At 39.5% G+C, this 27,192-nt stretch overlaps 4 protein-coding genes across 7 annotated transcripts in view; 1 reads left to right on the plus strand and 3 right to left on the minus strand.

The window, feature by feature from the left end:
• The first annotated feature begins 882 nt into the window (after window positions 1–882).
• LOC124175574 overlaps window positions 883–27,192 on the plus strand; it is a 114,897-nt gene continuing 88,587 nt past the window's right edge. For 2 of the 3 annotated variants that reach the window (XM_046555972.1, XM_046555984.1), the window contains exon 1: window positions 22,201–22,535. The gene's annotated coding sequence lies outside the window, so the exon portion shown is untranslated. Of the gene's footprint in view, window positions 1,356–22,200; window positions 22,536–27,192 lie in introns of those variants that run through there. The other variant, XM_046555974.1, reaches the window with a different exon arrangement.
• LOC124175589 lies at window positions 4,700–6,091 on the minus strand. The gene has a single exon (XM_046555991.1). The coding sequence runs from the start codon at window positions 6,089–6,091 to the stop codon at window positions 5,327–5,329; it is 765 nt and encodes a 254-aa protein (XP_046411947.1). The 3' UTR covers window positions 4,700–5,326.
• LOC124175602 lies at window positions 6,139–9,173 on the minus strand. 2 transcript variants are annotated; one of them, XM_046556006.1, is made up of 2 exons: window positions 9,046–9,173; window positions 6,139–6,480 (listed from the first exon to the last, which is right to left on the minus strand). In XM_046556006.1, exon 2 carries the CDS (start codon window positions 6,427–6,429, stop codon window positions 6,139–6,141), a length of 291 nt encoding a protein of 96 aa, XP_046411962.1. In that variant the 5' UTR covers window positions 6,430–6,480; window positions 9,046–9,173. The 2 variants fall into 2 exon arrangements, with proteins under 2 accessions (XP_046411962.1, XP_046411968.1); XM_046556012.1 differs by lacking the exon at window positions 9,046–9,173 and adding an exon at window positions 7,964–8,082.
• Window positions 17,836–20,975, minus strand: LOC124175595. Its single transcript, XM_046555998.1, has 3 exons — window positions 20,829–20,975; window positions 19,683–19,833; window positions 17,836–18,662 (listed from the first exon to the last, which is right to left on the minus strand). Exons 1-3 carry the CDS (start codon window positions 20,973–20,975, stop codon window positions 18,508–18,510), a joined length of 453 nt encoding a protein of 150 aa, XP_046411954.1. The 3' UTR covers window positions 17,836–18,507.

Genomic DNA, 27,192 nt, shown 5'->3' on the forward strand with positions numbered 1-27,192 from the left:
AACATTATCGTGATTCCTTATCAATTAATTAAACAGGTCTGCAGTGAAATCCCCATTCAATAAAATATGTTATAGATATGAAGGTTTTATTAATGTGCCGAATCTATATCTGCTATCCATTTTTTGCTGTCATGTATACATTACATGGTATGAATTTTTTTTACTGTTCAAAATTTAGAATTTCATGTTTTTTTTTTTACATTTACACTACTTTAATCTATTTAAGTAATATCTGTACATACAAAACCAGTTCGGACTGATAGAAAGAGAAAGTTGTGACTTCATGTCGCGAAATACGAAATCAAAGAGGACTACAAAATAACCAGAATTATATTAGTAGATAGATTTTCTGACGATTATAATGTTTAAACTCTTTAAATTTGTCACTTATTTTTTTTTTTATAAACATTGTTGCTATCATTAGTGTTTGATTATTATAATTTGTGAGCAAAAACAGCTAAAAAACGTTACGTGAAAAGTATAAGTCGTAAATATTTTTTATTACTACATTTCGATTCAAAAGCATCAAATCTATTATAATTACACACGATACTAAGAAGGCGAAACAAAAAAAGTTTTTTTCCGAAGACCAGTGTTATTCACAATCAGCCATATACTTGAACTGATATCGTTAACTGAGAAACGTTTACTATTTTGATAAAATTGCCAAAGCAAATGCGTTTCGCGGATGCAAAACTTGGAATATTTGTTTAATTTCTAAAAAAATCATCAATACCACAAGTGACGTGAGGAAGCGAGCCGTGTGTACAGGTAGAGATCACAGCACGGCGTGCAGGGATCTATCCTTTTAACGGTCAGTGATCGAGAGTAGGTATGTATAAAGTTGGGTGAACAGTCTGCGTCTTGGCTTCGAGAGAGGCAGGTGGCGTGTGTAGTGGATGCTTGTAACCGACATTCTTGAGCTAGCAGGTCTGCTATTGGTCGTTCGTTAGGCAGGTCAAGCGCTACTACATCGGTTGGAGTTAGTGGCTGGTGTTTATCGGTCGTTTGAAAATTCTGTCGAGAAAAATCGGTCCGTGACATCAAGGGTGTTCTTTTCCGCTCTGTCGAGATCCACTTCTTGTTCGAAAACCGGCGCGTTGCGTCGAGTGTAGAAGAAGCGGCCGGAAAGTTGCGCGGGAATCGCTTAAATTCCAAACCGTTCGGTATCGGTTCGCGTTATCGCGACACTTTGCGCGGAATATGATGTTTTTGTGCGGGTACATGAGGACTGGAATGTTTTGACAAGTGGAGAGTCTGGTGCGTGCCGATCGCCGAGCGAAGCGTCCTTCCTCGCCGATGAAGCTGGCCATCGATCCTCGATCGCAGCCCCACTCCGATATTTCATAATCGAGGTATGTACCAGCGTTATACGCGTGCCCTTATCTCGCTTTAAGGTTAGGTCGATGCCTCGGCTCCGGCCTTCCCCGCCCCCTCATCGGGCCCTGAACAATGCTGCCCCCCGGGTCTCGGGGTCCGGGCCCAAAATCCCGGCTCGAAATTTACCTGCGACCCGTCCTAAGCCAGCCTTAAATTCCTCGGGCATCACAGACGGATGACGATAATCAACAGGTTGGCAACTTTTGCGATATTCAACGAAAATCGGATGGTCCCTTTTTATTGTGGTTCGAAATCCCAGAGTATTCTTGAAAAGTGACGGTCTGGTCCTGACAGTCTTACGCTCACGTGATCCATCGAGGCGAACGAATCGAGGAATGTTTTTCATGGTCGTGTATTATCAGGCTGAAGTTTGTTACGTTATTGTAATGATGCATCTTTGGGAAGAGTTGTTATTTTGCAACTTTAGGATTACTTGAAATTTGGTAAACCAAGGTGCAAAATGGTGACTTTTGTTTCAATGTTTCGACACATCGACGGTACTAACTTCAGCCTCATTGTGTTTTGTAGTAAATCGGCGCAAATTATACCGTTACACATTCGATTCAATCGCGTGCAGTCACTGGATTTCCCTTATAGAATTTTCATTTTAATTCAGACCGTGTATGCTTTAAGAGTTTGTTATGATATTATGCGTAATTATGCTGTTTAATTTACAATTTGTAATACTATACGGTTTAATTTTGCATTCGAATTGGAATCGTAGCGAATATAGAATGACGAAATTTTCATCTGGCATTTCGTATTTTGCCTTGATTTGGAAATAGCGATGGGATTTTAACCATTAGAAGAGTGAACGTCATACACTGCTTGTTAATTACACCGTGGCCTAATAAATCCCTGTTACGCTATTGGCGAGTACGACTAAGTTCAAGATCATTGAATGGTTATACTATTCAGTTCAACAGTTAGTTTATACAGACAGACAACTGTTCTATTTATAATACTGCACGACGACGTTATTGAAGGACAATGGCTGATCACGGTAGCAAATGATAGAAATTACTAATGATCTAGAACTAGATGGTATCGATATAATTGAGCACAGCTTACGCACAAGGCTGTAATGTTCTACATCTGTAATGCACCAGGTAGTGGTTTAAATGATTTGCTATCTTAGGCGTGTAATACGGAGAAATTTATACGCATTTGAAGGCTTGGTTTGACAAGGATTAGCGAAGTTTATTCACACCCTGACATGTAAATCGATATTTAGTAGGTACTTTCGAGGGATTGACAAGTTTCTTGGGAACCTTAGGAGTTATAAGTTTTTGTTAGATCAAAAAAGAAGTCCTAATAAACAGATTATAACGTGTGGTTTTGGGCAAAGTTGATAACAGGTGAAAAATTTGTATTGACATACTTGAGAGCATGTTCTTGATTCAGAATTTCGTAGACATTGTAGAAGAAAGAATTTCAACATCGTGCTGTTATATTCTAATTTAACTGCTCAGTTTGTTGCATAACCAAGCAACAAAATTTTTTCTCATGGATCTATCGACGAATCATGTCTCAAATGTTAATCAATTGCTGAAATAAAACCCACAGAAAACATTTCATTCGGAATACCAGTCTTTCAGAATTCTTCCGTTTCAACGTCGTTGTACTTTGTCAATTGTTTTGGCTACACAGGCCCGCATTCAGATGAAGTTACTCTTTATATCTTTGTTGTACCTAATATTGTTGAGCAAAATAAAAGTACATTGAGGGTGTTGTCAATGGACTCCAGTTGGTGAGATTTACCTACGTTGTAATTATACTAGGAAAAACTCTGTTTTTACTCATTTGCATGGTGACTGCACTTGATGCACTGAATTCTAAACGCTCAGAGTTTTCTCCCACATAATTTATCAAGCCACCGTATCTCCGTGCCACTTTACAAAAAAGTAGTTGATGATATGCGGCCTGCGGTCAGCTATTCACAACTCTACTTCGGCTGCAGCAGTCCGGCAAAAAATTTCCCAGCTTCCGAGCAAAAAAAGCGGTGACGTAGTGAGTTTACTTCCTTAGAATAGAGATAAAATTGGGGAAGTTCTGGTAACCGTTTTCTATTTCCAACTGCACATTTTTCATTTTTCATTTCCATCCTCTTTCATTCGTCCGTCGAAGTATTCGTGTACGTGATGTTTGAACTTAACTTAACAATGCGAGTCGCGCAGAGCTGCTAAATTGTTGTCAGAACGAAGGGTCGAAATTCTTTTGAAATCAGAGCTATGGCAGTGCTTTGTCGCGTGCGTTGGGCGCTTTGCAGCCTTTAATGCTCTGCATAAAGGGCATTGCGAAACCCAGTCTTTTATGAACAGCCTGCATGGTACCTGGCCAACCTGTCCTTGGACTTCCAACCTGGTTAGTCAACAAATACATTATGGCAGTTCGTTTGAAAGGACAGCGGGCCAAGTGCCACAAACTTATTGGACTGGGGCATGTCGGATACGTAAGTCGAGATCTACGTCTACGTAACGTGTAAAAGGCTACCATGTGCTGATTGATTCGTAGCGCAGAATTGCAATGAGATGAACAATTGCTTGACATTTGATTTCCTTTCATCCGACACGATTTGATCCACTTTTACCGTTGAGCTATTACTTATAGGAGCCATTATTAGAAGGCGCAGAGCCGCTTAGTGAATGTGCAGCATATCTACGGTCTTTTTACTTATCAAAAATTGCAGCGAACCGCATTAGTGTTGCATTTATACCAGATATTTAATGTTCTGATTCATTTCACGCATACCGCATCTGATAAGTTCAGATTCGAACAGTTCTTTTCCATTTTACTGTATCTGTAGGTTGATGACAAAAGTAATGATGAAAAAAATTCATAAGGGCATTGGTCATTATGGGGTCAGAATAGACGAGATATGCCGAATGCGAGAGACAGGGACGCTGCTAGATTTGAATTGAAAAATTAGTCAAATTAGTACAAATACTTTTTAAGGTTTGTTGGGTGTGGTTAATAAACGCGTTATTCACGAAACTTACTTGAAAGATGCCATGTGCTAAGGTTGAAACTCCGTCAGGATTATAATTTTTTCTCCTAAATGATGCGACATAGTTCCGCTTGCGAATGACTATAACATGTAGTTGCGTTCTCCTAATTAATACACGCCATTTGTCTATTTTTATGCGACATAATATTATGCACTTACTTATTAATCATACAGATACTCTTAGCTTAGAAATTTCGAAGACACTTAACCTTCGTAACACAGACGGTCACAACAATACTTGTCGTTTATCGGTGGAAAAAAGATAACGACAACGACAAATAGGAACATTAATATATCATGTTAACGTAGGAATCAGGTCTCGGATTGTATTTAATTTCAAAGGAAAAGCTATACAACTGTTCATTATGGAACGGTAATTAAATACGGAGATTTAATTAGTAAAAATTATTCGAGACACATAACAACGAGAAAAAGCGTAGGTGGATAGCTTCTTATCAGACACAATATTGCGACGAGTGATGGATTTCCTGCCAGACAGAACATATCTCGGCGATTGATAGTCCTGGTACATGCAGTCCGCTTCAATCAGGGTCAAGTCCGTTTGGCCGGCAATTGCATTCGTAGAAATCGTGCCTGTAATCGGCTTCATAACGGAACAAGTTAATCAAAATAGTCGAATAAACATCTGCGCTTCAACTTTATGTGTATAATAAAAACGGAGAGTTAATTTCTCGCCTGATAATTTTACTACCAGAAAATATTAAGCAAATATTATACACAGGTAGCTTTCTACCATACCGCTACAGACAATTTTACCCAATTTTCGTTCTCGATTCGAAGCAGGTCAGATCTGGAATCTCATTCACAGATTAAAAAGTATCTTAAAATTGTTTCATTTCACTTGAATTAAATGGTTTTTTATGACTATAAATTTCACAATGGTCGTTCAAGATTCCGGCATGTGTGCGAATCAAGCATTCAAGGCCAAGTTTTGGTCTCCCGACAGGAGACCTCATCCTCCAAGGTCAAAGGGCAGAACTCCTCCTCCGACACCCTTCGAAGGTCCCCGATATCCGCCTTGGGTTTGAACGGAAGTTTCGACACCAGAACGCCGTGGGATTCGTCCTCGATTTCCTTGGCGACGTTCTCATCTGCATCAAATTCGTCAAAGTCCTGAGGTGTGACCTTTACTCTCGTCGAAGCAAAGTCCTTCTCCGTCAGGGTGATGGTCTTCAGTCTTTTCTTCGAGGGCTTCCCACCTTCGACCGACCTACGTTTCGTCTTTCTCGATTCTTTGACCTTTCTCATCTTCGTGGAATCGTTTTTCAACTCTTCACCGGCGTGATTTGCTCTTCTGCTCTGATTCCTTTCGACCATCAGAGGCGGTTCGGTTGCGGCTGCAGTTTCCGGCTGCTTTTCACTGCCCAAAAATCCATCTCTCGGGTCCATGCTGTTACTGGCCTTGTTACTGGCGGCTGGGCAAACTTCGGCCGAGCAAACGCGAACGGCTTCGCCAACGTCCGGTTCTGGTGCGACGGCGGTCGGTAGAGCTGGACTCTTCTTACCAGCGGCCGCGCGGTAGGCCTGGAGGTCGGCGAGCATTTGGGGGTTTTTGTCGTACTCGGCACGGAGGTAACTCTGAAATCGATCCTTGAAGTAGCCGTCGATCATCTTCCAGACGCTTGTGCTGTACCAGGAGACAATGCCGACCAGGAAGACACCGCGGAATATAAAGGCCAGCATCTTCGCTTCCGCGTCTGTGTTCCCTGGTAGGTGAGGAGGGAACCACACTACTCGTCGCCCATTATGAAATCCTTGACGATGTAGAGGGCCTCCTGCATGTTCGGCCAGGCCATCGTTACGAAGACGACCAGCGAATTCGCGATTACGAAGAGCCTCATCAGCTCGACTCCGCTGCTGGACCGAAGCCACTCGGCAAAACCCTCGTTCTGGGCCTCGTCCTCGAGGGCGATTGCGTCCTGGCCTTTGTCCTGTTGCCTTGATTCCCTTCCTTCTCTCCCGGTCTTCACTTCCTTGTTCTCCTTTGGCTCCTTCGCTTCGAGGCGAACCCGCTTCTTCATCGCTCTGCTACCTGGATCATCACGGAACCGGAACTTCCGGTGTACCTTTGCCTGGAAAGAAAACGAGATGGATACAACACACGATTATCGCACTGTTGCTACCTACAATGCTGTGCCAACCAATTCACCGGGGGAGGAGCTCGCACGGCTAAGAGGAATTGATGGAGTGGTGGGAAAGGAGGGACGGAGAGTGGATTCGACGTTATCACCGGAAGCCAGACGTCCCCCGGTGGTCCATCTCGAACCTGACATCGACAATTGCCATTCATACCACCCTGGACTCTCTGGCACCAATGCTCATTTTCGACCATCCGGTTACCAAAATTTCATTCATTCCTCACGGGAAACCGGCCAGTTATAATTAATCTGTATGGACTCTGCGGCACGTTATCGCACGTTCATTCAACGTCGGTGGTCCAGCTCACATCACACGCTCTTTGTGAAAATTGGGCGCGTGGATCTGGAGAATAGTCAGAATCCTATCAGAATTGGCTACGACTTCTGCGATTAAGCGTGATCCTGCCATTGCTTTTGCCAGATTGGAACCTCGTCAGGTACCTATTGATTGGTCTTCTGTAAAAACCGGTGTGTAATCGTAAGTTGTAATTAAAATTTAATCATCACTTCAGTTCGCCACACTTGTCAAATCGCTACTATTCGGAATACCTAAAGAGTGAATTTTATTCATACACATAGCAAAAAGAATCGACATTAAAACCTCCAGCCTTAGTTGTCTTACGCATCTAACAATCGATCATTGCTCTGTCTTCCTTGTTAAACTCCTCGTCATTTTTAGCTGATCATTCAGCTTCTGATCAGTTCATACAAACATGAGTGTTCGTTACAACAAAGAGACTCGCAGTCAGGTTCTTCACACATCGTGGATAACATCTAGATGACCGAATGCCACGTATAATTTGAAAATGATACGGATCGACGTAATATACTGGTTCATAAAATCGACCTGGGAGGTTTCATGATGATTGTAGTTTGGTAGGTAGATTGGACTGCGGACACATCTACGAGGATATGGGTTGAAGTTAGTGCCGTTACTTTAACAATGTTTGTTTGCGAGGCATCGTTACTTTGCACCTTTAGGATTACCCAAAATTTATTTAACCATAATAAACAAAACATACTCATAATTTGAAAAACCAACTTCTTAAAAGTTGTTCTAAAATTTTATAACAATGAACTTTTCTGTGATGTTTCGGCGTTTTAACGTTACTAACTTCACCCTCGTACCACGACCCAGTGTCCAAATAATTAGGATTCCAACAAACCTCGGGTACCTTGAACTGATCGAGGTTCTAGCGCAAACAGCACCGGCACTATATACTGTCTCATGTTTAGCTGTGAAAAAAATCCTGCCAGTCCCGCATAACAAAGGTCATGCGCGTTTCGAGACGCATGGCACAAGAGAGATAAATTCGTCTTTGTAGGTATACGCAGCTTAAGCCGAACGTAGTGAACCGCAAATGGTGATAAATACGCGGAGAATTGTCGTCTGGGGAAATCATCGGCCTGATCGTACCTCGCGCGCAACTTTCTCACGTATGTGTAGTACTTGTAATGTTTCTTCTTGCTTATTCGGTGTTTTAAAAAAGGCACCTTCATTTACGTCCCTGCGTTACTCTCTTTTCCCACTGCAGCACGGATAGCTAGAAACGTGCAGACGACTGCCTTGCGCAATGAGCACACAAAGTGCTTCACTCTATACCTTCACTGAATCCTGTTAAACAAAGCTCTGGACTTAACGAGGGGGGGGGGGGGGAGGGCTGTTTCCGCAATGGTACCTTGCACTCTGACTCTGCGGAATATGAATAAGGCGCAATTTCTGGTAAAGGTACTCTGCAATTTTGTTTTTCTAAATTTCTTTATCTGTTGTAGCATTACTTTGAGTAGGTAATTAATGCGTTAATACTTTTCGCGCTGAAAAATGGGCTTCGTAACATTCCATGCCCGTGGATTATCTAATTCAATATTTATTTCTTGACTACAAAAATTTTACGTCGAATAAAATTAACATTCACATCAAAGTAGAGAACAATATTCGATGAACCGAAAGACCGTTCCTTCCACAATGACGGAAGATATTTCGATGTTTTATTTGAAGATACACAATCATGGTTGACAGTGAAAATGTGGCCATAAAAATTGGGAATTTGAATAACGTGAACATGGATAGAGAAATCTTCATTGTCTTAAAGCTCCAGGAATTTTTTTTACAGAGAAAATTCAGTTTGCATCAAAGTTACATTCTATTCACACAGTTTTAACTCTCGTGAAAGAAACAAATAAATACAAGTTTCAAAACCATTTAGAAATTGAAGCGTCAAATTTTCTTGTAATACATGTTATTATTTCGATATGTTATCAAATGTTGATCGGAAAATCGTGCGAAATGTTCCAATATCGATTTTACACAAAATTCAGGATATTTCGATCCTCGCTTTTACTCAAGAATGCAAATGCAAATGTCATGAAAATCATTATACCTGCAGGTATTTTCATCTGGATAAAATACGTACCGAAGTTAAGTCGCGTGACGCACTAAATGAAATTGGCTACAATTCTCCGGTACTTTATTGGATTAGCAAGAGGATGAAAACTCACCTCACGATTCCGGTTAGCATGTAAGATATTTTTCCTTGCCTACTGAGAAAGCTTCTTCGTCGGCTTTTCGTCGCGGACTGACGAGCTTTCAGCGCTGCGATACCGAGTCGAATTCGAATACGGCTTCTCAAGGGGGGGCTAACTAATGTAAGCTCGTTACGGATCCCACAAAAGTGCATTTGGATTCTCGAAAATCGTTCAACGTCGGCCTGGATTGATCTCTAGTCCAGGTGTTCGACGGCGCTGATAACTCCCGGCGTAAGTAAATTTAGTGATGTTAACGCTTTAAACTTTCGAGTTGAGGTCATCTAGTACTCCTACCTTTACCGACCGAGCAAACTCACCCTTTTTTTTCCTATGTTGTATGAACAAATGAACGGAAAGGTTTCAAATTTTGACGGTGCATCGCTGTTTTGTAGCGGAATACCTGAAAACTACTCATATCCGGAAAATCGATAAAAAAAATTGTAGTTTTTTACGAAATTATTGTAATTCCTAGTTCTTGTTTAACGAACTCAATATTGCATGGAAACAGACACATTTTTTGACGATTTTCCGGATATGAATAACTCTTCTGAATTCCGTTACAAAAGAGCGATGCGCCGTCAGAATTTGAACCCTTTTCGTTCGTTTGTTCGTTCAACATAGAAAAAAACGGGTGAATTTGCTCGGTCGGTAAGGGTAGGAGTACTGCATGACTTTAAGGGCGAATCGATTAGAATACGTACCTGGCGATGATGGCATCACGGCCACAACGGACGCGAAGCCAACCCTCGACGTTATCACAATTTCCGTCACTTGAAATCTCCACAGAACCGAACAAGCTAGATTGCATACATTTGCATAAATACGTAAACCCCAATTCTCACTTCTACTAAATATTTGCATGTACGTAAATATAGGAGCGTATACAAGCAGCCCCCGTCGGTACGGAGGAATTTGAAAATGTTTTCTGACTCGATTTGCACCTCATCAATTTTCTCGATACACCGAGACACTCTTCAGCCGTAATTATTCCAAGGCGTTTACTCACCCTCGAGGTGTAACCGCTTGTTTTTCTAAAAACCTTTCGATATTTCCCAAATATTTACCGACTTGAAATATCAATAATAAATATATCTGTCAATGCACGAATAAATCACGTTAAACTATTTTTTGAGATTTCCTACAATTGTACGAAAGCCCTGAAATTAATCTACATGGTTGTTTGAATATTATTTATAAAATCCTATTGAACTTTTGGAACGTTTCGTATACAGCTTGACATTACTTTTTATGATATTTCGTTACCTTTTGACGTTTTGCGACGTCGTTAGAATTCTAAAATTTCGTCGTAATACTTTACTAGCAGATTCCATACCGCTGTAAATGGCATCGTACATGCGTATATTTAGTGCCAAAGATTGTCATGAATCGGTTGGTTATATTTCAAGATAATGGATTGTCAAAATTTGCATTACGCTGTGCAGCTATTGAGTTACATACCTACAGCCTGTATTTATTCGAACGTAAAAGCATGTCTTGTTAAATATTATACTCAACACCCAGTACACGGAAATTTTCCGGTTAAAAACGTTGGTACTCTGTTCACAAAGTCTAAGTAATATGCGAACCGCGGGTACGTCTGAGAAAAGAAACGAATTGAAGTGAGTGCAGGTGGCAGCCGAGCTAAATAATTTCACCAGCTGAGTAAAATTTTCAAGATTAAATCTGTAATTCATGAATTCACGAACTACCTCATCATACGCGGTTAAGAACGTACAGTATTCGCTGGAATTTAAGAATTCCCGAGTACGATCCGTTTGCTTGTCGCTGATTTTCGCCGACTGAGATATTGTTGTTTAATGTCATTATACTTGGACAGCTACACGCCGGACTCTGGGCGTTTTAAGAGGGCAGAAACACGCGATTGCAAATTGTAAGTGGTTTGGGGTCGACCCGTTGTTGGTAAGAATTTTGGTAATACGTCGCTGCGCAATTAGGGCGACGTCGCGTCGTCCGGGAGGGATGAACGTTGCCGGTTAGTTTGGACAGGGAAAACTCGGGGATCAAATCGTGGAAGAATTCAAGCTGGCGAACGCCAGGCTCGTTCCATCAATTTGTGACTTGTTCAAGCGTAAATAATACCTACCACGGTGAAATATTCGAAAGTTTTAAACAACGTAGCTTGAACGTGTACACGAACACTCTGACGCTACTCGTTACAGGGATGAAGAACGAGGCCGACGCTCCATCAGCCCTAATCAATCAATCATCATCTAGAGTTTCACGCCTGCCTCCGACAACCCTCCAAAGTCTGCCTTCCCGACGATCAACTCGCCTCGCCTGCGCTCAACTGACCGCTGGTCATCCTCAACGACGTAAAGTACACCTAATTGTTCCGCGTAGAAACCTGAGGTCAATTCGCATCACGGTAGACTAATTGTTGGAGTGCAGTGAAGTTGGCGTTTGAAATTGTGATTCTTCGGAAAAGCGGTTGTACACTCGCTCGGTAATCAGACAAGAGACTTAGATTGACCAAAATTGATTTATCACAGATAACGAATTTGGTTTTATTCGACTTGCATTTCCTCTGAATCCACTTTTTAATTCGTTCCCAATCAGTTCCCATTGTTTTCCGAATCTCAACTCAACGATTTTAAGTCATTAAAAATTTCAATAGCTTAAATTCGTTGCAATATCTTCAGAAAAAATGATCGTCGTTGTTTCGTCAATTGTTATTGGAACTCGGCTCTCAGCATTCGATGCTTTCCGAATAGTGTATTTTTCCTTAGGTATACCAATCGGATAACTTTACAATTGGAAATGGAACCTGATCATTTTGGCACTCACAATCATTTCTACTATGTTTTTCTAATTTCTGCATATTATCGCACATTGTTGTATCTTCGTAGCTTCCCTATAGAAATTAAGGGCTCTTTTTCTCCCCATTAGTACGGGAAGAAAGCAGCAACTTTGTTTCGAGTCTCGTTGAGTAACGGTTCAACCTAATCACGTCGAGAAGTTTGTAACACTTCGCGTTCGTGGTTCAGGCCTCAGATACCGAGCGTATCAGCTACGTCACTGTCCAGACCGCTAACTAAGGTCTTTCACCAAATTCCATCGTTCACGGTCTTTGGCCAAAATTCTTGGGAAATTCCGTTCTCGTAATGGAAGGGGCAAAAAGCCCTAAGCCTAGAAGACACTGTCCCTTCGACCGTTTGGAGAAGCTAGTCGGTCATTCGCAGATACAATCTGCGGAATTATGCAGCTGGCCACATCTGCTTCTGAAGGTTTGTCAGTCCGCGGTTACGACGGATGATGGATTGTACCGCCGTCCAATTTTCCCGCCACCTAGCCCTGCATGGCCTCGGTAATTGTCTGCAGATATTCCGAAATTGTTCAGTCAAAATAGATCTGTATTGTAAATATTCAGGATATGGCTGGATTTTTGCGTGTATGGGTTTTTTTGACCCTTAGGAAGTCAAATGCGAAGTCAGTTTTGAGCTGCACAGCCGGTGTTTCGACTGCTATCGATAGATGAAAAATGACTCGACCATCGTGCAGAGCGGAAAATTGTACGTTGAATTATGTCCTGACATATCGGAAACGGAGTTGGGTTAACAAATTAAGAAAAAAGAAATTTAACTTATCGACGGCATCTGGGGAATTTTGGCGAAACAATATCTTTTTTCATAATTTGTTAATCCGACTCAGTTTCCGACGTACGAGGACGTAATTCAATGTAGAATTTTCCGAGGTCATTGTTCGTCTATCGATAGCAGTTTTTGAGGGAAGAGTCAAATTTTGCTACGCACCTCATGATTTTAGGTTTGATTCCCGAGGGTCGAAAACCGCGGTACACAAAAATGCAGCCATACCTCGACTACTTTTTATTCAGACCTATTTTGACTGAACGAATACTGTGCTAATGCCTTCGAGACCGGAAGTCCTGGTGGAGAAATTGGCTTGTCGACGGTTTTAGCTCCGGGCATGAAATTTCACAAAAGGTTTTATGGCGCAGGGTATCGGATATTCCGTTATATACTCATACGTATATATGTATGTATGTATATCCGTCCATAAATCCGAGCGTGAATAAGCGGCAGAAATTTGAATACAATGCCGCTACTGAGATACACGCAGGGCACTTGCCGAAGATATTGGCGAAAAGTTAATTTCTCCCCCCTGGTGAATTTATTGGAAATAGATTTAGCAACGGTACAGAAACGTCGAAGAAGTTTTCACCTCTCAAAACCAATACTCGTGGAAGCAATTCTTTCAATTCTTTGAGTAATATGAATCGTGGAAAGAACGTTACTGAACTTGTTTATTCGACACGCGGAAGAGAAAATGTTGGAACATTAAGAATTATTGGTGAGCGTATAACTTTCAAGAACAATGATCAGATACTCGGTTTTTCAATTTTTCACGCCTTCATTTTCACATTTTAAGCATAAATTTGTTATTAGTGGCAAAATTTTGGGAATATTGTAGAAATTTATTTGCACCACTTTTTTTTAAATATTTGTTGTAAAACCTTTCTGGTTTTTTTTTCCGAGTTAATTTTGAAACTTTGAGACTTTCGGGATAGTTGTATTTTTTTTTTCTTTCGCTCCAAATTGTAAAAAAGATATAGAATAAATGAATGATAATAAACAGAATATTGTAATAATAATCAGACTTCCTCTTTCAATAAAATCCATTGGTTCTGTACCAATGGCATTGTTCTTCTCCTTGTGAAATTACCGGCAATCGTAGTTAGAAATTCAATACATTCACTACAGTTGCTCGGACCTGACTCAATTTTACTAGCTTTGATCAGGCATGGTTCGTTAGACGAGATAGTCAGTGCCAATATCGTATAATACGTCGTTTGATCGCGGCGAGGAGTCTGGAAGCGGATAAGCCTGTAGTCAGGGAAAGATTAAAGGCTGAGAGACGTGTTCAGAGGCGTCGCTTTATTCTTGGCTCAGAAATTGACTCCTAACATGGTTATCAAGCTTTCTGCGTCCGCCCCGTTTACGCTGACACTGAAGCCGATAGCATTTTGCAGAAAATGACTGTGCGCAAATATTCATTGCATCTTTCATACTCGCGTTTCTTACGACGATAGGATCGCAGACTTTCATTTTCACACCCTTCGAGTTACGTTTCACGCATAATTCTATCACTGGTGAAAACACGCCGGCGAATTTCTTCCTAGAATGAAAACTTTGCACGAATTTAGGACACAAAATAAATGTTTGAAATTTTTTCTTTAAAAATGTACGCTTATGAGACTAATCCTACAATAACTTTTCTCAAATTTTCCTCAAATATACTGGCGAGAATATGAACTTGAAAAACTTGGAGATTCACGTTTGAATTGATGCTTTTTTCTACTCTTGAAACAACTTCGTCGAGCTTAAAGTGTAGATCCGACATTTTTTTTTTTATACCGTAACTTTGCCGAATTGAATTCTCTACATGCAAGGTATGTAGGGAAAGATCCGAAAAGCGTAATACGCCACTAAAATCCAAGCTTATTTCTCTCACTTGCCACAAAAGAGAAGGAACAACAGATCAGGAGGGTAGAACGAAGGTAGACGTTATACCGTAGTCAATATTTATAAGCATGCGAAGAGGTATCCAGTCGGTTTATACGATCCTCCTAAACTCGAGGGGTTCCGGTTTTACAAATTTGTACAATTGTGAATTGAGCATGGAACAATGGTTCGGTTAATGAGACACGTCGATTACAATTTGAAGCGTGAATCGTATATAAATTGATTTGGCCGTTTTTCGCATTACGATAATAGTCTTTTTTTATCTATTGAAACGCTGGTGTTGAATTTTCTCCTACGATTCAAATATTCACACGATCAAAATCATTTTTCTATTTCGAATTACCGGTCAAAGTGAGACACCATTACTGCATATATTCGTACTGCTTCTTCGGACAATTTGCGATTTTAAATTAAATTTAATTTCGTTGGAGAATTGACTTTGTTGTATTTTATCGGACTTGGATTACAATTTCTGAAAGTAATACAACCTCCTCGAAAATCAACGTCTGGTTTAAGGTCCTCGAGCGGTGACGAAAGTTGTGTAAAACCTGAAATTGAGGAAAAAAACTTTGCCTTCCAATCAGGGTCGTTTGTTTCTTCCGTGAAATACATCCTAAGGGTATAAGAATTTGACCGGAGAACAAAACGGAGAGGAAAATAATGAAACAAACGAACAATTGCAGATTGTAGAATTCGATGCTTTATTTCCCGGCGGTGATTTGCCAGACTCTAGGGGATTAGGAGACCAGCTCTCTGGAGTTTATAACGACGTGGTGTGCCAACCGCGATTTAGAATCTAGTGAGCTTCTTCGTAATTAAGGGGTCGGTGAAACCGGGGCTCTCAGTTTCTTATTATCGAATCAATTGATAATATTTATCAATTATTCACTGTCAGCGAATCCTGGTTCCTAACAAAAAAAGCACTTTGAATGTGATCATTGGTTAATTTTTATGAGAAATTTTCGCCATCTGTTCTTATATACCTTTATAATCTGCAATCAATATAACACGTAATGTTGAACTCTCTGATCATTATTTAATAATAGTAAGGGATTTGTTTGTTATTTTTTTAACAAGAAGAATCAATTGTTGTTTATATTGCTTTTAGAACTACGCGATTTGAATTTTAGTTTCTTATTTTCTCTTTCATAAAAGAAATTTGTCCGATTGGAAATCCAGGTGAAGTCCCAAAATAAAACTTCACGTTTAAACATGAATATTGTTGGCTTTCGCTTCTGGGCGGAAGAAAAAGCACCTTTTCGTAAAATGATACACAGGCATAATCGTAGCGTTAATCTAAAACTAACTGCGAGTAGATCACAAAATGAAAAGTGTACAACGAATCTTACGCGTGTGACATCGCTTCTTTCAGCTCACTTACATGCACTACGTTAAAAAAAAAAAAAAGTATCGTTCCCTTTTTGAAAGCTTGCACAAAGGACGTGAGAGCATAACGGGGGTGAAATAACGATTGGTGAAAATTGGTTGTAAATTTCAATGGTCCGAAATTCCTCTCGTATTTAATATCGTTGGTTACGGCTGACTGTCTTTTGGCGTCTGATTCGCGCGAGGTACATTATCGCGTCTAGTAGAAGAAGCAGATAATGTATGGAAGAGACAGACGTCTTGTTGATAGTTGACGAGGTGCTTACTTCGCTAATAAGCCGCTACGCGGTCCCTTGAAAACGCGTTCTCGACGTCGAGGTTTCCGCTGCTTTCTGTCCGATCTGCCTCCTCGAAATCCGTCCTAGCCTCTGTCGCAAAACGTCTTTTCTCATAGAGTTTACACCCTCGCAGTTCTGGCTCGCTGTATTTACTGCCGTCACGCATTATTCACACCCGTCTAATTAACACTGCCTGCTGCAGGGCTGAAGATCCTCCCGCGTTAAGTCGAACACGGTTGTATATATATAGTACATACCCTAGCTATAAGGTGGGTATTGCGCCTCGGCGTCTCACAGCTGACGAATAATTGCGACACTTGCTTCTGACGGATTGTTATTAAAAGTTGTAAATTTCGATCATTCATATATTCCTGCTAAATTTTTCATCAATCACGCTACGGTTAATAACGTAATTGTTTCAATAAGAATTTCGCGTCACGCTGGAAGAAATTTCTGGTTTTAGTTACTGCACCGGTACTTAATTAATAATTTTTATTATTTTTTACCACAAGCGTATGATACAAAATGAAAGTGAGTAATAATATTCGGTAGGTACGTGTTACGTTGTAAATTAAACAATTTTTGATAATAGTAATCATAATTTGATGCTGGTGTAATAGAAAAATTCATTTTAAGGCTTTATTGATATGAAAAAAATATAGTCAACTAATCGATCAGATTTAATGTTGTAAATTAAACAACAATACGTAACAGTATAGACATGTATAATTACACGAAATAGTCACTTGTACTGCATTTCTTTTTTTTTTTGTATTATCCACAATATGTGAAACGTTATTGTAACGATACTCAGTTTACTAGAATTTTCTAGTTACTAAAAGAAATAGACATTTTTTTCAGCTTAGGAAAATATGAAATTCGATAGAAGAAATTGGTTACTATTTATTGTAAAACTGTGCAAGATAATCCTCGCGTAAGTAAATCCAGTCGAGTTGTAAAAATGGGCGAGCAAAAAGTTGTTTCCTTGCTCAGGGAATCGAGAAACTTGGAAGTTACTGTGGAAAAGTAGTAGAAAGTGTTATGAGCGTAAACTTTAATGAACTTTTCCATACCTCCGACTTTAAAATGCAGGCTGCTGTAGCCTAGCCATGTAGCGATAATTAATTAAGTTCATAGCGTCGCAATTAACGAAAGAAGTTGAAAACTACGAAAGTGCTGGAGCTGCTGCCTCTATACATCTTGTAATTATCGACGGGAGGGTTTCGGGCTTCGAATTCGTATAAATATCTCCGCAATTACTGCTCGCAAAATAATACCGCATGTTCACTATGAGAGGCATCGCTTTTTCCCTAATGAATCTTGAAGCGATCCTTCTTCTGCTTCTTCTTCTTCTTCTTCCTTATTTCTGCGGCTGATGTGGATTCTTCAAGATCCACGCACCACAATTAGTGACAGTTAAGGTTGTTCTTTAGTGACTCCGGAGTCAATAAAATATCCTTTTGGAAAAGTTTGCATGTAATTTAAATTAAAGTTGTTGGGATAATGTAGGAGAATAAAATTCAGGAATTTTAATAACGTTTTTAATTATAGTTTATTATAATTTTATTGATAATGTTCTGCCCATAGTTTAAATTTGACTACCGTTGTCATCAGATACAATTAATATATTCTATAGTTCCATTATTTTCATGCGTCTGGATGGACAATAGATTTTCTTCAATTAAAGATGAGACGTCTTATTCTTCATTTTGTGATTATTAGTAACAAATCAATCCAGGATGTGTGAAAATAGGATTCACGATATTCAAATTCACCGCCATATCATCGAGTTGCTAAAAATCTTTTCGAATCGGTCAGCGACGTCTACTTTTCAACATATCGTTGGAAAGGTAACAACCATTGTCTAGTTTTTTTGCAAAGGTCTTTGGATTTAAAAAAATAATTATGATAGTATATCCGTAGAAAAAACTTAAAGCCGCCTTAAGCGCTGTGTTAAAGATCCAATTTTGAGAAAGCTTGTTTTAGCATATTTGTCCGGTAATCTGGTATGATATTTTCAACGAGGTGGGATTCACTTTATTACTATATTAACAATCAGTCCGAGTCTAAATTTCAGTTAAGCTGTTTGGATTGAATAAAAAACCACCTTAAATCAGGCTTCGTACTTAATTCAGTCCGCACACTTTGTTTATTTTCCTATTATTATTTTTCTAATCTTTGTTAGTGTACACTTAGGTGCACGTACAATCATCAACTTCAATAGTGAATTGCAAATTTTCTGGTGAAAAAGGAAACGAGAAATGTGGAAATCAATGAGCTGCGAAGGTGCAGTCCAGGACCACCTGAGTATTCGGCTGCGACCTGACTCTGAAACCCGTTTCCGAATTGCCAATCGTGTAGGGCTCCTCGCACATCACGCCCACGCTTCCCGCTCGGTTGATCGCGCTCACGTAGTGAAATTGCCCTGTAATGTAAAACGTGTCAAACCTAGGTGGTCCTAGTCCTGAGATCTCCCGATCAGCTATAATGCCTGTTTCTAATTCCTCCTTACGTCACTTTCAATTTAGATGTAGTTTTTCCGAAAGCAAAAGAACAAAGTGCGTTGTATTAAAAAAAATGTTCACTTGTATGAGTTGTTGGAATACAATGTTTTAAAATTAATAATTCGATCGTGGGGGCTTTTTTTTTTTTTTAATTATAACAAACTTGATCAGCCTCAGTTTTACTTATTGAACCTCTGCCCTGTCATGTCATTGTTTTGTTACATTTCTTATTTGTCTGTGTGAACAGTTTCAAATTAAGATTTTAACAGAATTTAGTCAACAAGTTTCAAAAAATTGCTTTAAATTTTGAACCGATTATGTACCTCGCGTAAAAAGAACAAGAAAAAAAAAAAAAGAAAATATAAAGACATATTTTCAGTTGAGGCAGGGTTGAAGTTTCGAAAGCGCCTAATTCCGAATTATTTGGCGACGAAACTTGAAGTAAAGAAATCAAACTTTCACGAAACAACAAAGTTTAAATGGTGGAAATCCGACGGCTTAATGTTCCGGGAATTCAAGTCACGATGGAGCAAAGTTTCGAAAAGTAAAGTTACGATCGAGAAAAATTTCCGAAAAACAAATTATCGATGGAGTAAAATTCCGAACGTAAAAGTATCGAAAATCCGAAACAAAGAAAGATCAAAGTGGTGAAATTTCACCAAGCTACAAATTCACAGAACTGAAAATCTTGGCTCAATCTGAATCGCGATGTCTCAGATTTTTAAATTTTTTCATTCGCGCGGTTTTGGGACTTTGACTTGTCGTAGTTATGCCTTTGCGGAACTTTGAGCTTCGGGTATCGGATCGTTCGAAACTTTGATGTTTCATCACAGACTGATTTCTTTATTCTAAGCGATGCCATCAAAAAATTTGGAATACGGCGCTGTCGGAACTTTTCGAATCCTAAATTTCAACCCCCGCCTCTCTGAATTTTCACCCACCTCTGGGCACCGAGAAGGTAATTATGCCAGTTTTCAGCTCGTTTGTCGGATTTCTTATTTCGATGACCCGCCTGTAGAGCACCTCGTCCGCCAGACGATAACCGACGATCAAATCGCCGGGGAAACTGTTCCTGGCGTCATCTACACCGGCCTGTTAACACGCGGAGAAAATTCGTGGGTTAGTCGATACCACTCTAGTCGGTACGCCCACGTGGAATGAGCGAGGGCGTGGAAAGTGCTCGTGTTACCACCGGGTGATATAATTGTTTCGGTATTTAGGAGCATTCTTTACGAGTTCTTAAGTGTTTCGATGTCCTCGCATTCCAACGCTTGACAAGAGAGTGAATTCTCGAGGTATTTCGAAGACATTCTTAAATTTAAGAATCTGGAAGAGATTCTTTCGCATTAACAATGTTGTCAAATTTCACAACTTGGGTAAAGTTCCGAAAGATCAATTTAGGGTAAATATGAACCTGCTTATACCACGTTGATTGTTTTCCAAAACTTTGCATCGTTCGATGTGTAATGAGCATACGTATTGATGAATTTTTCATTAATAGGTGACTTCAATTTTCGTTCAAAGAACGTTGGGAGCTTGAGAAACGTGATTTTATAAGCATTTGAAATTTGTATTACGGAAAAGTGGAAATATGACTTAGATTACAGTCGGAATATGATCGCTTTAGGGTAATTTGAACGGACCAACTGGTGTGCAATTTTCAAAACAGAACCCTCTTCGTGCCATCAATTTGATTCACTTGAAGAAATATTCAATGTTTTTCATAAACAGCTCGGAAGTACGTAAAAATGTATTCTATATCTGAAAAATGATGCTCCTTTTAAATACCATTTTCTCTTCACACACATATCGGGTTACATCGATATTTCAATAACTACTGCTAAACATGATCAGAAATCCAAAAATCCAAAACACAATGTCACAGTTTAAAGCACAGACAAAAATCGTGATCGACCATGCATGGAATGATTTCATTCTATTCAAACAGTCCTAAATTTGACGATGCACATATCACAAAAGTGCAATGCGATTGCTTTGTTTGATTTCAAAAAAAAAAAAGAAAAAAAAAATCGGAATTCTTCTGTCACTCATTGAACAAAATGTAAATTTTCCTCACAACATCTCACCCATTTATTCATCGGTACCGCATCTTCCGGCGATAATTCAAAGTGTCGACGTTCTCCGGCTTCCATTTCGTCGTTCGAGTGAACTGGCCGTGTAAATTTGAGCACCAGGGTGAGGAATAGGGCGGCGAGAACTTTGCGAAGCAACATTTTTGACCGACTGTTCAAGAACGGTACGTGACGCCGAGTTTTATACTCCGTTTGTCCCATGCAGGCAGGCAAGAAAAGTGGAATCTTAGATTCGCGCGAGTTGAATACGAATGTGGAGAACTCGACGGGGGCGGAAATGCCAAGCGACAGCATATCGCTCAATTGATATCGCAAAGGAACGGGCTGCACCTAAATAAGCAAAGTGACGCGAGCTGGGTGCGACAAATCGACTCTTACATGCGGGCGAGTCGGGTGGCAAAATGATCGATAGATCCCCGTTCCGCGACACCCACGACGGAATGATTTATTCAGTCTTGCACCTTGTTGAATCGAGATACGTTGGTAGGTACATAATTTCTGGTCTCTGCAGCTTCGAACCGTTTTTGACGGGCCCTCAAGATGAATGATATGTGTGACGAGGAAGCACCGCATATTATGTATATATGTCAGGGACGGGATAATGGCTGAATTTGAAATATGTTCTTACTACTGGATTGAAAAGGACTGAAAATTAATCCGGTTACAGAGCTCGCTTAATCCTTTCAGTCACGGTCGGATCCTCAGCGTCCCACTTCACGAATGTCCGTGGCCTAGCCTGATTACAGTTTATTTACAATTTAAAACGATTTTTGCTGACCCAAAAACCCTCGAGTAAAAAATTATACATGGCATATACATATGACAAGCGAAGTCAGCGACACCTTAAAAATAATTTACATTTCAGCGATGAGAAAAGTTTGGAAATTTATTATTGTATCGCGTTTTGTAATATTGACAGGATCATATTAGTGTTTGCGGATACTTGTTCGACGGAAAAAAAAAACCAAATACCCGTCAAAACTGATTATATCGATGCCGGAATTTGGTTAGGCGTTGAAACGGTACCACCATGAAACGATCGCTTGCACTCGGTATAATTAATTTATCCGGCAGAGAAAGTTTGCCGGATTCGAAATATTTTCCCTCTCATCCAAGGGATAGGAAATCGTCGATGGGGGTGGGAAAATGCGGGCAAAGTGAGTTTTCCGGAACTGTTTTGAGTCCGTTGCCAAATCGTTAGCATTAATTATCGCGGTACGGCAACGGCTATAAAACGTTAAGATCAGAGGAGGGCGGGGGCGCAACAGTTGCGAGGGTTTGTGCGCCGCTGGTTTTGGGGGTGGGTGTAGAACTCAGGTTCGCCGAACGCGAGGAACGAGCTTCAGTATTCTCTTGGCCGCCACGTCGAAAGCACTTCGGACTTGCGTCGGCCTCGAGCTTTATTCGCGTAACGAGGAACGGGAAACGCGTCGTCGTTAGAAAGATAGAGGGGAAAGAAACATTTGAAGGTTAAAAAAGTAAGGAGAGGCGGGGAAATTGATTTTTTCAAATTGGATGTCGACACGATTTTTAATCTTCGAATCGCGCCTCTCGACACCTTGACACGCGACGGTTGCATGGGTTCAACGTATCCGGGATTAAACTCCGAGTTGCCATGACTACTGCAGCATCTGTGTGAGGATTAGGAGAAATAATGAACTTCCGAAATGAAGCAACTCGTCTCTGATCGTTTTTATCGAGGTATTTTTCTCCATCGCTGAAAGTAGCGCGAGGATACTTTTTGGGATGGAGTCGGTATTGTTATTATTGTTAGAAGGATTTCTTACCGAAGGTTTACGTTATGCTCGTTTCTCTAACAAATTTTGGACACTGACTCTCTGTAATATCTATGAAATTACGTAGATTTTTGGTTCTGAAAGGACTGTCGGTGATCCAGAGTAATGAACTTCTTTGGGCTTCTTTTTGCCAGGATTCAAGGATCACCGTACAAACGAATCAAACTTGATTGAGGGTTTGATTCGATTAATTCAAGAAAAATTCTTATACTCTATTTTTCATGTGAACTCAACTTTTCTGGTTTATCGATCATGAGGAATTGGCGATTTTTTCATCATAATCAATTGCGAACGATGACTATTTTTGGGCGTCGAATACTTCGGAAAACAAACCTGAAATCTACAAATAGAAGCAAGGATGAGAAAATTATCTCTCATCCGTTTTTATGTTGCAACATTTTCAAGGTTTTTTAGTATAGCCACTTGTCGAGTGTAATTATTAATTTTCTAGAAACGAGCATCTCGTGATTACTGGACGTTGTTTTATACTTTTAACTGACAAGTTCGATTTCTTTACAGATAACATTGGTTGAAAATTCATGTTTCCAATGCTAATGGCGACTCCATCCCTACAACGACACCTGCCTCACTCAAACTTCGTCGTGGTATAAATAAATAAATAAATAAATGAATGAATGAATAAACAGTTGAATAATGAAATCTCACACTGATTTTTTGGGGAGAAACCTTACATCAACAAAGTTCTTCAGCTCATTCCTCATTCGGGATTCTGGTCAATGGAATTTCTTTCAAGTCTTGAACATGGAACATTTCACTGTTCGTAACTAGGAACACAAAAATTTTATTATTCCCCTTGATCGATGTTCTTAGAAAAATTTTACACCGTGCGAAAATCTTTCTGTGAGAGATTCAAAACCGTTGAAGACTAACAAGAAAAAATAAAAAAAATGCTGTGGCACTGATTCTAAGGTGTTTGTAAAATCTTACCGGCATATATTTTTCCTCGTACAAACTTGTTTCTCCCCAAAAAATCGAGGTGACAAATTTTGCGGTTTATGTGAAGCAGGTCTTGTTGTAAATTCACAAACTCGGTGTAAAATCGTATTTGCCGAGGATAATTGCAGCTCTCCGTCTTTGCGGATGACAAGTTCTAAATCAGTCTGCTGGTCGTTGGTAAATAATTATTGAATAAGCGAGTCTGCCTGAGAATTAAATAACAGGGAAAATCAGTGTAGGAAAAGCGACATCGACGAGCAATCGTGCGGATTCTATTCCACGCGGGTGGACTAAACGGATTGTCGTATCACGCGTGAGTGACACCTTAATTGGAGGTAATTCTTATTCCAATGGGTGTCAACAACGACGGACAAAATTTGATTAATCCTGAAAGCCGTTGAATTGCACGCGTGCAATCACGCGGCGTAATAAGCCATTCGTCATATATTGCGATAATTTTGCACAACAAAATTAATGGGGTAGCGGAAATTTCGAGCAACCGCTGATCGTCGCGGTAAAACAATCGAGCGACTTTTGTTGAACGTCAATTGCATGCGGGATGAAGGAAACTGAATTCGACGATATTCGATAAAGCATTGCCCTCGCTAAAGCTCAGGCGTGATTTATCGACGACCGAACTTCGCGAGCAGCTTTCCTCTTCGACGGTCAAAACGATAGGCATACTCGATAACTGATCTCGCCGTGCCTGCTGAGAATGACCAAAAATAATCGATTATTTTTCAAGCTCGATTAAACGACCGATTCGATTATTTTTTCTCAGAATCGGATTTTGTTTTTTTAGTTCCATCAACCACGCGATACAATATCAATTTATGTAATTAAAGTATCAAGTATTATTATCGTCGTCTTACTTACTAAACAGGTACCTATTCGATGCAATGAATATTTACACATGAAATTGAAAAATATCTTGAACGAAACTGTGAATCATGAAAAAAATTTGTCGCTACTGAGATTACGTACTGAAATTTTCAAAATTTTGGTTTCGTATTCACCGTTTCAAAAAAATGCGAAATAATTGATTCCGATTGTTTTTTTGGACTCGATTAATCGATGCATCGGTTATTTTTAGCTTGGTAGCCATCGCTGAATTACCAACTACTTTCGCAGATTTGAAGTAAGTGAAGCATGTGTCGGGTGGTATCGATGATGGTCTGTATTCGAATGAGGCGGTCACTTAAAACTTCGATATTTGGGGTCCTTTGCGAAATTTATCTACAAACATGCGTGTGAATTTAGATTTTGATGGGTGAAATCGATTTTCAGAGTAAATATGTGCAAAATAAAAATATGTAATATCGATACAATCAATTCCTTTTGTGAAATTCTTTTGAATTTTGGAAGTTGGATCTTGGCTAAGGGATGTTTTGGTTAACAGTAATATTGTTGGCTGAGTATTTCTTTTTTTTTTTTTTTTCTTTGATTTCGTCGCAAGACCGAAACCCATTTTTCACACAGTACCTGCCGACAGTCGACCGCGCAGTTTTTGCTTTTGTTTTCAAGTAATGTAGAGCAAGTGTAATCGTAGTTTCCAGGATACTTCGTTGGGTGTAATTGAAATAAACTGTATTCCTGCTGGTGTATAGTCAAGTCGGAAAGCGAGGGCGTCATAGAAATACGAGTCGTAGGCTCTTGTGGGAATTGAAACGAGGAAATGGCAAAAGCGCAGAAAAAAGTTAATATTTAGTTAAAAGTGAAGGGAAGAGATGCAAAGCGCGGAATGTCAAATGAATAATTGTATCGAAGCAAACTAAGTTGGACTTTGTCATTTTTTACTGAATATTATACGATAGAAAATTCACCGATAAATTCCTTAGATAATCAACTTTGATCCATCAATGTTAACCTGTAATAGAGTCAAAGTGATTCATTCGATTCTACAAACCAGTAATTAGAAAGTCAGTTGGGTTTTACTCATTTAGTTCAAGAATACAATTGCCGAAACTTACCGAAATTTATTTTACCGATTGAGGAAAAACTATATTCGTGACAATGAGACTTGAAATTTGTTTAATTATTCTTTATCCACCCATAAATGGGACAGGGTTGTAATTCCGTATTTGAAAGATCCGGAAGCCACTAATTCCAATTTATTTGGTGGCGAAACTTGAAGTAAAGAAATCAAACATGGGCGAAACAACAAAGTCTCGAGTGATCGGAAACCCGACGGCTCAGAGTTTCGGAATGCAAGATTCCGAAAATTCAAGTTACGATACAGCAACGTTCGAACAATTAAGTTTCGATGGGGTAAAATTCCGAAAATTCAAACATACTTATACAGCTTTGTTTACTCAACGGGTGGGTGTAAAGAATCAGAAAAAACGAAAATCGAAATGACCAGAATTCCGAATGTAAAAATATCAAAAATCCAAAACAAATTAAAACGAAAGCTGTCAAATTTCTCCAAGCCAGAAATCCACAAAACTGAAAATCTTCAATCATTCAGAATTTCGATGATTTAGATTTTTTAATTTTCTCATTTTCCCACGGTCGGAATTGTGACCTTTCAGAGTTATGTCCTTTCGGAAATTTGACCTTCGGGTTTTTGGACCATTCGAAACTTTGACGTTTCGCCAAAGTTAGATTTCTTTTCTTCAAGTGTCGCTACAAAAAAATTCAAAATTCGGCACTTTCGAAAGCTTTCAAATTCAGAATTTAAACCCCCCCCCCCACAACTTTTTTCCTTCTTCATTACTGTCTTTCTCTTCTCTTATACCCTTCTTTTTTCATCAACAACTCTTTTAGCGACAAAGATTTGGGTCGTTTCAGGCGCATGAGCTGCCCTGAAAACTCGGCGGGCTTTTGCACAGCGACGCCTTGGAAATAAAAAATAAAAAAATAAAAAAATCCTCACCTTTTTCCAGCTGCATAGCACGAGCTAACGACTCTGCCTCAGAATCCTGTGTTAGACATGCTCCTACACTGCTAAACGCTTTGCACAAACTCGGTTATTTTCCGTTACATTTTCCTCGTACAAATATAGAGCCGGTATAGCAACAAAGTCGTTTTTTTTTTTTCTCTCTTTTTGATCAAGAAAAAAAGAGCGTCAACGGCAACAAAGTAATAAATCCCTGTTCACTGCAATTCTATACCGTGATTGTTATTTACTCTATCGTTTATCTATCAGCGCCGAGTTTGATAATTCTGTATCGTTGATCGTTTATATGTACACATGTGTATATATATATATATATATATATATATATACGAAAATCAATTTCATTTTCATAGTTTGCTCTCCCACCACCAGTCGTCACCAGATGACGTTAACCATCGAATTTGTTTCAGAGTTCCACTTCCGTTTAAATAGAAATGAAATTATCAAAACGGTAAAACGTTGCTAATTTGCTTTTGGCTGCTTGGTGAAAAGCGTTGTTTAAGAGATGAAAAAAAAAAAAAGTCTCAGAAGATAGATTATAATTTTTCTCCGAAGTAAATTACCACGTTTTCTAATTTGGAGAAATATTTCATAGCAATCACTTTTGCGTAGAACACGCAGAAGTTAAGGGATTATGAAAATTGTGTTAATCGTTGAATCCACATTTTCTTACCACATGGCACCGCGTATTTCAAGTCTGCTTATT

The sequence above is a fragment of the Neodiprion fabricii genome, chromosome 1, assembly GCF_021155785.1.
Source record: "Neodiprion fabricii isolate iyNeoFabr1 chromosome 1, iyNeoFabr1.1, whole genome shotgun sequence".
In the NCBI taxonomy this organism is placed as follows: domain Eukaryota; kingdom Metazoa; phylum Arthropoda; class Insecta; order Hymenoptera; family Diprionidae; genus Neodiprion; species Neodiprion fabricii.